Below are 12,824 nucleotides of genomic sequence, written 5' to 3'. Positions count from 1 at the left end.
CTTATAATACCAATAGCAGTTGACTGTGGGATATATAGTAGTGACTTGTTGCACCGGTGACATCCTATCACAGTATTTACTGAGCTCCCTAGAGCGACCCATTCTATCACACGTGTTTGTAGAAGCAGTCTGCATGCCAAGGTGCTTGATTTTATATACCTATGGCCAAGGAAGTGATTGGAATACCTGAGTTCAATGATGGGTAAGTGAATACGTTTGGGAATGTAGTGCAGATCAGTTATTGTTGGTGCTCATGTTCTGTCTAAAGTGTCGCCGTTGTCCCATGTTGAAGTGACCCTCATTAATTAAACAAACCTCATTTTATACAGCAGAAAATGAGGTTTTCTCCATCCATTATATCTCCTCCGATGAGCTGAGTGAGGTAGTTGATTGCATAACAAAACTCAGTTTTATTACTGTTGCACACAAGACACGTCTCAGATGACAGCGTAAATGGCAGGGTGATGCCATCAAAAACTGAAAGTATGAGTGCAAAAATGCATATGTGAAGTAGGAGATATCCATCAAGTGACAAACTGTGATCAGCCCAGATTGTTTAGAGGTACCTGTTGAAACTGTTAGAATGAAACTGTCCTTTTTTGACATAAAATGAAAAGCAGTCTGCTTGTGTCGTTCTTTTACCTGTGCTGGCCGCTGGGACCACAGAGATGAGATGTTAGAACTGAGAGGCAATACCTTTTTTTTTTTTTGGTTTTCTTTCTGTGAGCAGCAACTAAACACAAGATTATAGCTGAAAGCAGCAATCAGAGGGCAAAGCAGTAGGCACCAGCCTGTACAGCAAGAAGAGAGATGTTTTTTGTTTTGTTTTTTTGACAAGATCTAGAAAGTGTTTGAGCCAATACAGCCATTTCAATATTATTTTTTTTACTTTTATTGAAATATGTATCTTCTACACTGATTTCAACTAGCTGTAATAAGCTAAAACTAAATTTCTGTAAGAGTTCATCTGTGTCAGTTCTCTTAAAGATTCCTTTAGATGGTGGGCCTTGTATTTGTTTGTATTTACTTAACCCTGAGTCACAATTCAAGTTTGGTTTTGACTGATCAAAATGATGCTTGGATATTATTTGATCTCTGTATTGGTGGCTTTGCACTGATTCTGACTGTTAATAATGGACGAACTCTTGGTAAAAATCCAAAATTCCATGATAACTTTGGTGAGAAGGTTTGGGCTTTTGAACTCTGCCGCAAAGTTCATTGAGGTTCTGAATATTGACTGATTTGAGGAATCTAAATGTTTCTTTATTTATTTATTTTTATTGATTGTACAGTAGATATCAGGAGAAGAACATGTTAGTTTTTGGCTGACTACAGCGTGTCTAACCTTTCCATGTGGACATTTGCATGTTTGCATTGTGTGTGTGTGGGGGTTTCCTGGGGATACTCTGGATTCCTCTTACGTGTCAGGTTAATTGGCGATTCTAAATTTGACATAGGTGTGGATGTGAGCGGGGATGGTTAAGTCTCCATGTTAGAGCTGTGATGGGCTGCTAACCTGTCCAGGGTAAATCCAGCCTCTTGCCATATGTTACTCATTGGCCACCAAGCCTATGCTACTTGAGCTGAAACATCTATGTAGTGATACTAACAGTAAAACCAAGTTTGATTATTAAGATCAGCATGAGCTTTCTGATGAAATGCTTTTTACAATGCTGAAGTGCTTTTTTTTTTTTTTGGGCAAATTAGAATAATTCAACTATATTTGTGGATTATTAAAACACAAACAAAAAAACATCCATTGTATTTTTCTGGTTTTAAATTATATTCTGGATTTAATTGTGTAGAATTAATGCTTTCCAGACTGAACATAGAAAAATATGTTCAATCTGGAAACCCTCAAACCCACCATATGGTCGGCAGTGAGCAGTGCATAATAGGCACACCTGCGTGGATTGAGTGGTTGAATGTACTTGACAAACACCTGTTCTGTATTTTATAGTCGTAATAATCATAAATACAGCGATCACGTACCCAAATATGTATCTGTGACATTGGATAAATCTGTAAAGAATTTACTTGTTACTCACTCCTCGGCATGAGCTAAGTGCTGCTCATTAACAGGGTAGTGGATAGCAGATTTTAATTATTACCATTTTGAAATAATTAAATATTTTTCTAAATTTTGGTACTTAAAGGAAATTTTCTACATCACTTTTGCTCTATTTTTATGTTCGTTTGAAATTTCACAACGCTGAACTACTGACTCCCAACATGGTTCCCATTTCATGTTATTGCATCACTTTGTCTGCCATAGTTGTTATCAGACAAAAAGCAGATGTAGGCCAGTGGAGTAGAGGCCACTTAGTGTAAATTCTCATTAAGAGATTTATGGCTAAAACTGTGCTTGACAATGATAATGAAATCATTGTGGGGTAAGATTTTCTGCTGGGGACTGATCTGTATCCATCAGTGTATGTCATAAAATAAAAATGTTTGGGCAACATCTGCCCGAGCCACAGTTAACCGCTCCCACTGCGAAGCCAGGCCAACTCACAGTCAGTCTCCCAACTTAGTGAATGGCTCAAGGACTGACTGACTGACTGACTGATTGACTAAAGGACCAACTCACTGGTTGACTGAGTCCAGCTGGGAGGGTGGAGTTCTCCTCCTACAGAAGCTGTTTCTGCCTCCATTGATTAGGAAGCCAATTCTTCAAATCTCTAAATGAGGGATGGTACATTCAGAATATTTTCTGTGTTGTACTGAGTCCAAACTGCTGGACCTCCTAACGTAATGACATGTCAGTGTAACTTAGAAGAATTGGCATAAGGATGCACTTGCCCAAGTTCTCAATTTACCAGCTAATGTATTGAGTGCTTGTCTAACCTTGAAATAGAATAAAGAACTGTAAAGATTTTTTTATTTTTTTTTACTCCCTGTCAGCTACAAGTGTAAGTGAATGCCATTTGCTTTTAAAAATAAAGGAGAAAGTGTTAGATGTATTGCTCTGTTTCTGCTGTGGATCCTTTTGAAGCAGAGCTGCTGGAGGACGCTCTACTTCACTGGATATTTTTAGTGTAAGAGGAGCTGTTCTCTCCCTTCTTACAACAAGGACAAGAATCATAATTTCTGTCAGTATCTGTACCCACAAATTGCATTACAGCAGTGTGCATCACCCAAGAGCAAATCCTATAGTCCACACAATGGGTTACAGCTGCAAGGTTCTTTTATAAATGTAGCTGGAAAAAAACAAGTTGATGTAACTGTGAATGTCTCTCATTTTAGACTCTGGGTCTAATGCTTTGTTTTAATCGTAATCACTGCTTGACTACCAGCCCATTAGTTAAAATAGTACTGTGCAAACCTCTTATAACAGCTTGTTCATAGTAATCATGCTGAACTTAAAATAGCAAGGGTCAGTGCAGCTTTATCATGCTGTCCATTGATTGCTATGTCCTGCATGAGCAATGATTAATTCATTTATGAAACATGTGGAGGAAATGATAAGGGTTAGATGAAAGCCTTTGACTTATTAATTATTTGAATTGCATTCAGATTGGTGCAGTGACTTTCTTTCTGCATGGAAATGGGCGAAAGGACACCTTGATACAAAATTTGATATAGTCTCTGCAAGACATGTAAACCTAGTGTACTACTGTATTGTTGCGCTATATATTCCTTCAAAGAATAGAGCAAATATGCCCCACCCATCATTCTTTTGGCATTCCTTGAGTATTTAATTTTTTTTGCATCAGTGTACCATATTAGCTTCAGCTGAACAAAGGGTGTCTCTGTGGCTCCATGTGATTTTCAGATGAATAACCTGGGGCTATTAAAGCAACAATATGCATCATATCTTACTGTGGAAAGGGTCTCAGTTGTTTTGCAACAGCAAGAAGTGGCCGCTCGAGATCCTTATTGGTGCTACTTTTGTTTCTTTAATGTCTGTTTCATATGGACATCAGAATCTCTGGTTTTCTTGTCTGCTACAGCATAGAAGTCACACAGCCAGCACAGGAAGTTTCACAATTTCAGCTTACTACAGCGACCATGTCTCTAGTCGCCTAACGCCAGTGGTTGGGGTAGGGTATTTTGTAATCGGTGCATGAAGGTATATAAGTGCAGTGGAGGTAGGTTAAAAACCATAACTCATGCTGCTCTCCAGTGGTCACTTGCCAAGAAGTCTTTATTGTTTTTAGTGTTGGAGAGTAACTGGTTATATGTAATAGAGTAATTGAATTATAAAATTAATGTACCCTGGTTCTTCCATATCTTACATATTGTGTGGAAGTGTGGGGAAATGCATATAAAAATACAACTAATCCATTAGTCACAGTACAGAAACGAGCACTGCGTATTATTCACAGGGCTGGTTATCTAGATCATACTCACAAATTCTTTCTTCAGGCAAAGTTACTTAAATTCCAGGATCTGGTTGTATAAAGCTTTTACTAAACTTTTACCGGCAAATTTACAAACTAGATTTGAAATTCGAGAAAAGGTTTATAATGTGAGAGGCTTTGGAGAATTCAAATTACCCAGAACTCGAACAACCCGTAAAGGTTTTTGTGTGTCTGTATGGGGTGTGAAAATCTGGAACAGTCTGAGTTTACAATTGAAACAATGCAAAAATATTCGATTGATAGATTTAAATTTCTCTACAAACAGTTGGTCTGGTCACAGTATACTCAATGATGGTTTTTAGTGTGCTCTGTAATGTCTGTTCTCTTACCATTGCTGGTATGGATTCCAAAAAAAAAAAAGTGTGCGCATGTATGTACATATATCTACATGTGTGTGTAGATATATATGCATGTATATGTATATGTGTTTGTTACTTGTAGTTATTACTGCCTGTTACCTGTGGTAATGCAATTTATAATTTATATATTCTGTATTCAGTTATGAAGGCTCTAATTGTTGTTTGCGAGCTGCTGTTTAGATGCTTGTATGTGCCCGGGGCTGTTGATGGGTCTGTATGCAATGATGGGCGTAGCTGCGGGAAGTTTATTGTTTTTTTTTGTTGCTGAGTGAGTATAGGGGTGGGATTTAATAAGTTTTCTTTGTCCCACTCCTTTTTCAGGCAATTTTTGTTTTTTGTTTTGTGCATTTTATGTTCAATATAGGTATTTGTTGTGCCTGAAAATGAATAAATAAATGAATGAATGAATGAATGAATGAATGAATGTAGCTGTAATCAGATACTGTAAGAAGGCATGTAATTATAGTTGCTAATCAAAATCATCTGTAATTTCTTTAGTGAGGTGCTTCTATGCAGAAATTCATTCTGTTGCTTTACATCTTTTTGGGACATACTTCAGTGTTTATACATGAAACATTGGATGGCTTACAAAGAGCTTCCAGAATGTACTTTTCTTTTCTTTCTTTTCTGTTGTTTGAATTTGCAACACCTCATCTGCCTGCTCAACACAAAGTAAGTCTGCTATCCCTAAGCCCAGCTGGCCACGCTAAATTCAGTAGCCATGTCATCTAACAAGAAAATGTCTTCCAATGTTTTCTCTTTGACTTTTGAAAACTTCTCCCATATTAACTTTATTAATGTATAAAGCATATAAAGGTTGGCAAACCTGAAGAGCAAATCCTGCAGTGTATGCAGGAATTTCCTACTTTGTTGTAAAGTTTGTTGGAAAACAAATCAAAAAGTAATTATGATATAAGATTGTATATAATAAACGGGGTGGCTCAAGTGGTATAGCGTGTTGTCTACCAACTGGACAGTCAGTGAATGGATCCCTGACTTCTCCAGTCTGCATGCAGAAGCATGCAAAGCACCCTAGATAGCAGACCTGAGTTACTCCCAATGGATCAAACAGAGTGCGAACAATGGAATGTGTGTTTGAATGGGGGAATGAGACAGCTGTAGAAAGAGCTTTGAGTGCTCAACTGAGTAGAAAGACACTATACAAGGGCTAGTCCATTTAAATTAAATAACCTTTCATAAGGATCTTTTACAACTTTTGTCATTATGTTAACTGATTTGTCCTCTGATTGCTTGTTTTTCACCAGTGTACCGGCTAGCTTTAGCTGACTTTACAGTGCTAACTTTAGTGAATACCATAGTGTATATACATATTTGGAGTAGCCTGATAGCTACATTTTCAAGAGAAGGTGAAAAATGAAACGCTATCTTTTGAATATTGCCTATTTTAAAAAGTCTGCACTGTGTTTGTTGTAAATGAAGTCATAATAAAGATGTACAGTATTTATGGTGGCTGATTATTGCCTGTTTTCTTTGTAACACATCTGAGCTTGGTTGCTCTCAGTTTGTGGAGCTAAATATAAATTTAGTTTGTGAATTGCTGAGATATAGAATTTAACTCCATAGCTGATTAAAAAGGCCCTCTCTTGCCATTACATGCCCTGCTGTTGAACTTTCCGCGCTCCAGATGGTATCCAGAGGCATACAGTGGACATGAAGGGAACTGACCTTGCTTTCAGTCAGGCAGGGATAAAAGGCTGATGTTTTGCTGAGTGTCAATGCAGGATGTAAAGAGGTGGCAGAGGAGGTGGGGTGTGGAGCGGTTTAGCCAGTTAACATTTTCTCATTGCACATATGCTTTAATGCTGCTGTTTGAACAGTCCTGAGAACTGCTGAAGTCGGGAATTACTCTCAGCTCTCCATTCATACAACATCTACCTTTCAAAATAATAATACACCATGGGCTGAAGATAATAATGCATACTATATAGCTACACTACCTGCTGTTTTACTGACGGCTTCGCTCCAGAGTTACATTCACTTGCATTCCAGCTTGTTAAAATCTAATTGTTGGTCTTTACAATAGCAGTGCTTAGTTTAGAGTTGCCCTGTGATCTACCTTTTATCCCAGAGTGGCTGTTTTTTATGCTCACAGTAATAGCTGCTGATTGTGTAAGTAGAATAAGAGTGGTTTGCATCTGCATGCCTATTTCTGTGACTTTTCTACAAATGCAGCAGAAAAAAATTCAAAGAAATAATTTCGGTCTTTCCAGTGTTGTAAGTTGCAGTGGAGTGACCTTGAAACTCCTGTTGCACTGTGTGGAAATATTTTATACTCAAAGAAAAAGCTATTGTAAATGAATAAAATATATATATATTTATCATTGTGCCACTGTTTTTTTTTTTTTTTGTTTCTTTTTCAGAAGGTTTTGTCAACCTAAAGCAATCATTTCAGAGAGCAATGTGCCGTAGTGTTACGTTATCCTTCAAGGATTGTCATTCGCACTTCTTTTAAGCCTCATTCTGCGTCAGGTTTTTCATTTTGTTTGGAAGCATTTATAAAATCAGGTCTGATTAGGCCCAATATTGTTTTCTGTCTAGCCACCTCCTCAGTTGTTCTGTGACAGACTTGTGCAATAATCCAAGCAGTTGTAGCTCTCAGGTTCTGCTCTGCTGCTGGTGTTACAGTCAGTCATTAGAGCTGTATCCTCTCCAGATGGCTCCTGACTTCCATCATCTCTATTGAATTGTACACGTTCAGACTCCCCAGCAAGCTGCTCTTTGGCCATTTTCATGTCTTAATATTTGCAGGAGCAAACAAACCTAATCTAATGCAGGACTCTGCTGATGGACTAGTGATGGTCAAGGGAGATGGAATTACAGAAATGTTTGTCTACCGTGCTGTTTTAGTGAGCGTGATAAAATACAAGAATATGAGGTTGAACAGAGAGGCACACACAGTCTTGATAAAAAAGGAAAGTATATCCTCCTTAAATTCTAAGGTTTTATGTACCAGGACACATATAAGTATGGTCTGGTCCTTAGTGGGTCTTGGAATTAGATAAATACAACTTCAGATGACCCATGACATATTACACTGTGTCATTATTATACAATCTAAACCAAAATTCAGGAGCAGTCCATGCACATCCTTACTTCTGAGAATAAATAGGAATTTAAAGGGTTAAGTAGCAGCCAGGTGCTGTTAATCAGATCCACATCATTAAGTAATTATCAGCGTCGCCACAACTGTAAGAGCAGATGTTTTGGCATTTTGCTTACTGCAGCATTCAGGAGTAGATTAACACAATGACAAGGAGGAAAAACATCAGCGGTGATCTTATAGAATCAATTGCTGCCCATCAGTCTGTGAAGGGTTATAAGACCATCTCAAAACAATTTGAAGTGAATTATTCTACAATCAGAAAAATTATTCGTGGGAAAAGTCAAATTCCAGACCTCAGCCTGATTGAAATTCTGTGGCGAGATTTTAGAAGAGCTCTGCATAAATGAATGGCTGCAGACCTCCATGAACTGAAACAATGTTGCAAAGAAGAATGAGCCAAAATTCCTCCACAATGATGTGCAAGACTTATTAAGTAATTTAAAAAATAATTAGTTCAAGTTACTGCTGCTAAAGGTGATTCTACAAGTTACTGAATCATGAGGTGCACTTATTTTTTTACACAATGCATTTCCATTTTGCCTTAATGTTAGTTAAACAAACGATGACAGTGTGATATGTCAGGCGTTGTTCGTCTCAGGCTGCACTGACCTAATTTTAAGGCCTCGTAAAATCCAGGATGAGTTTTCACTGACAGAGGGTGTGCTTTCTTTTCACCATGACTGTGAGTTTTGTCTCATCTTTTCTCGAAAGCAGAACTGAAGAAGTGTTGAATGCTTTCGAGTGTTTGCATGAGGATCTAAGTGAAAAATTTTCTCTCACACTACTGCAGCTCAGGGATTATCATTATCCTTCTGGATTTCATCATGTGGTTTCGGCACTACTTACTCTCTGATGTCACCGATGCTACTGACAACTTACTAAAGCGACTGTTTCTGCAGACCCAGTCTCCACAAAGTATTTGTCATCACAGGTAACTGTTGCTTTTTGGATGAGACGGCCTCTGTTTTGAGAAACGTCCACAAAAATGCAAACATTTTCTGCTCCCTCCTTATATTTAGCGTGTGGTGGGAGATGCCACGGAGCCTGCTGTATCGTCAGCCTGGGGGTCTCTTGCTGCTTGTCTGGAAGAGTGTATCTGTGGAAGTGCTGGATGACAAAAACTCAGTGGGACTTCTCTACCAGCCTGCATAGAGGAGAGCTCATGCGGCGCCATTACCCCTTCTTCTTTGTGCTCATCTTTTCCACTTTGTTTGAAGAAAAACTCGTAGAAGGAAAGGAGCTATTGGAGAGGAACTCACGTCTATGACAGAGGCTCCATCACAGACGGTCTCATTCATGCCATCATTATAGAAAATTTACTTCGCAGACTTTCTCTGCTTCGACTCAAAGGGGGACTGTGGCTCAGCACAAAAAAACTCATTGTTTCCGAGTGTGGCTGAAGTCTGAATCCTGTCAGTGTGAAGACTTGAACTTTTGCCTTTATATTCAACCATGGAATAAAATACTAAAAATTCTTTTGGTGTCACAGTACATTTTAGAACATATAATCAAAAAAAACATCAGATAGTCAAGTGTTAATTCAGAGCATAAATGTGTCTCTTTTTGATTTTCAGCTAAATATCTGGATATATAATATTTAGATCAGCAGTATGAATGTCTCCAGGTTTAAATGGATTTATCAGGCCATTGCCGATAAACTACCCAGGCTATAGGTCGTTTTATTTTTTCATTCATCTCTATGTAAAATTGAAGGTCAAGGAAAGCTGGAGGAACTCAGTCTCTTTCCTTTTTTTGCACACGCCTAAGAATACCAGAATTGACTCACCCTAATAGCAGTAAATGATAAGACACCCACTGATTTGTCTCACACTGAAGTCTTCTTCCGGAGGAGAGTGCGAACAGGGAGAAGTGAGAATAATGATGCAGGGGTGGGGGGTGTTTTGACTTGTCTCCGTTATTCTTGCCAATTAGAGAGATTTGCACTTCTTTTCCCCGCGCTCTTCTCCTGAAAGGTTATGTTTCTTGCCTTAGTTCAGCTAATTTTACATATACTGCAATCAGGCAGAAGCTCTTCTTGGGGTAACACTTTAATATCAGAACAACTCAGAAATGATGAGCTGCTAAGGCAGAGCACAATGCACATTCAATTCCAGGTAAAAATGCCCCCGCAGGAGGTAATTGTGAGGATTTGTTCTGCGCCTTTAGGTGTTATATTCGGCCCCTGAGATTTCCTTTTCACAGTTTTGACCTGAGTGTTGTTGGAGAGCGCGTTTTAATAATGACCTGTTGACATAGACGCAAACACATTGGAGCATTGATATGACTTCACAATCTCTCCTTCTGTGTCTTCCAGGAGTATAGGTCGGTCGCAAGGCCGTTATACTACCCACCAAGATGGTGGCCTTATCGTTGAAGATTTGCGTGCGCCAGTGCAATGTGGTGAAGACGATGCAGTTTGAACCGTCCACCCCTGTGTATGATGCCTGCAGAATCATCAGAGAGAGAGTCCCTGAAGCCCAGACAGGACAAGGTTGGAGGATGATTGGTGAAGCCGAGTTACATAATGGAACTTTATGGGCTTCTACATTTGTATTCTCTGTTGCTTTTTCTGTTTCAGCCTCGGATTATGGCCTCTTCCTCTCTGACGATGATCCCAGGAAAGGAATCTGGCTCGAGTCTGGAAGAACCCTGGATTACTACATGCTGCGAAACGGAGTAAGATTTAGTCATATAGTCCTGGGTGGAGAACTGTCAGTGTCAGTTATGGGTTCTTAAAGTGATCTATATTTTCTAGTGGAAGCCGAGACACTTATTCCTCCCAGCTTGCTGGAAGCGGCAGTTTACGGCTGAGGATGATTAGTAGGGCTGTGGATGTCATCGCGTTTCCTTTGCTGTTTTCTCAGGATGTCTTGGAGTATAAGAAGAAACAAAGGCCACAGAAGATCAAGATGCTGGATGGTGCCATTAAAACTATCATGGTGGATGACTCAAAAACAGTTGGCGAGCTGCTCGTCACCATATGCAGTAGAATAGGTTTGTATCTGTGCTATGAGTTCGGTGAAGATTAATCATGTCATGCCACCACCCAAAGCTTAAATTATTCATCTTCTGTTTTATTTTTAGTCAAAGGCATACCACTGACTTCATCTTCAGCTACATTAGGAGACTATGTTATCATGTGCTGTTTAGTTTGTATTTGAAAAGCATATTTGTCTATGCTTGATAAAGTCCTAATCGTGTTTTGCTTAGACCAATGTGGACATGATTCATCGGGATAAAACAAGCTTGTTTCTAATCAGCGACTTAAGTATTCTTCCTAATGCCCAGAAAATGCTGTCACTCTTTGTCATAGAGGTGTTCCCTAAGCTGTATATTTCAATTACAATGAGCTGCTCCCATGCCTAATTGGGTGAGGAAGAGAGGGATGTGTGTCTGGCAGATAGCTTTATTGGAAAATGTTTATTTAGAGTAGGGCTTTCTGCTTGGCTTCTTCTCCTCTTCAGCTTCAATTTTACTTTGCTGGCTCTATACCAGCTTTCCTGAACTTCTGTTTCAAAGCAAAGAGAAATGGATAAAAAGAGAGTTGCAACAGTATTGCAGTGATGCTTTTCTCTGTCGTGATTATTGAACCACTTACTTGAAGCATTTCCACCTCCTAAAAAAAACTCCCTGGCTAACTTTTCAGGAATCACCAACTATGAGGAATACTCCCTCATTCAAGAGGTGCCAGAGGATAAGAAGGAGGATGGGATGGGGACACTGAAGAAAGACAGGACCCTGCTGCTGAGAGATGAAAGGAAGATGGAAAAGCTCAAAGCAAAACTTCACACAGATGACGACTGTGAGTGCAAGCTTGAAAAAGCCAAAATGCTACTGGAATCTTGATGGCTTTACGGCAGCCATCTGACTCAACACCATCATATGGACGTGTACTTTATCACTCGAATCAAATTTATTGCATTGACATATGAAAGTTAATTAATTTTGTGTTATCTTTTTCCCCCAGAGGACACCAAAAATGTTTTTGCAAATGTATAAATCAACCTTCAACTAGCTTTCGTCTCAGCAGAAAATAATGCAAATGAGACTCTTCACGGCCCGTCAGGATTTTCACTTCCCAGTATTAAATTTGGTAGATTTTTTGTCAAAGCTGACGGGTCTGCAGTTCTCAAAATCCCTGGTTAATTTCACTATTACCATCCTCCTCTAGTAACATCTTTGTAAAACTGAATGCCTGTTCATTTTGATGTATTTAGTAATGGAGCATGTGTATTGATTGGGCAGTGAACTGGCTGGACCACAGCAGGACATTCAGAGAACAGGGGGTGGAGGAAAGCGAGACTCTACTGCTCAGGCGCAAGTTCTTCTATTCAGACCAGAATGTGGATTCACGGGATCCTGTTCAGCTAAACCTGCTCTATGTTCAGGTAAACCTGTTACACACATCTTTATAATAAGATAGCAAAAGAGAGAACAATAAGAGAGAGACCCGAACCCCCCCCCCCCAATGTAAGGCCCATAATAACCAAGCATATGAAATATTTCAGACACAGGACCCAATAACTGTGTCGTCTTTGTGCCTGTAACTTCTGACCAGGCCCCGACAGACTGAAATGTGGTTAGCTTAGATGTGGTCCCGACAGGTTTGACTTGTTTCTTCGCTCTTACAATACAACAGCACAACAACACGGAAAGTTTGATCACCGGATGATGAAAGTAATATTTTTGTTTGGCTAATGTCTGCGGCAGAAAAAGTTATAAATAGTAGTAGGACAGAGTTATTCAGAACTTTCTGTTTGCTTGGCATTGCTCACAATGCATAATGAATACGGTCTGATAGAGCTCTATCCATCCATTCACTTTCTTCCACTTATCCAATTCATTTAAGGCAGGCTGGAGCCTATCCCAGCTGTCGTAGGGCAAAAGCCAAGGTGCATGTTGGACAGGTCGCTACTCTGTCACAAAGCTAACACAGATAGATAACCACTCATATTCACACCTACAGCCAATTTAGAA

The 12,824-nt window shown here is 39.3% G+C and overlaps 1 protein-coding gene across 3 annotated transcripts in view; it reads left to right on the top strand.

Moving 5' to 3' along the window:
* The window catches only part of tln2b (talin 2b), a 94,527-nt gene that overhangs the window by 31,460 nt on the left and 50,243 nt on the right, over positions 1-12,824 (top strand). For all 3 annotated transcript variants that reach the window (XM_085282174.1, XM_085282173.1, XM_085282172.1), the window contains exons 2-6: positions 10,162-10,338; positions 10,426-10,523; positions 10,712-10,841; positions 11,494-11,649; positions 12,093-12,235. In XM_085282174.1, coding sequence (XP_085138300.1) covers positions 10,203-10,338; positions 10,426-10,523; positions 10,712-10,841; positions 11,494-11,649; positions 12,093-12,235 — 663 coding nt within the window. In that variant the 5' untranslated portion in view covers positions 10,162-10,202. The remainder of the gene's footprint in view (positions 1-10,161; positions 10,339-10,425; positions 10,524-10,711; positions 10,842-11,493; positions 11,650-12,092; positions 12,236-12,824) is intronic.

The sequence above is a fragment of the Mchenga conophoros genome, linkage group LG7 (genome assembly GCF_057382185.1).
Source record: "Mchenga conophoros isolate Kocher_MC1m ecotype Shallow Benthic linkage group LG7, M_conophoros_male_GT1.1, whole genome shotgun sequence".
Classification (NCBI taxonomy): domain Eukaryota; kingdom Metazoa; phylum Chordata; class Actinopteri; order Cichliformes; family Cichlidae; genus Mchenga; species Mchenga conophoros.
This window is presented reverse-complemented; position numbering and strand designations above follow the sequence as displayed.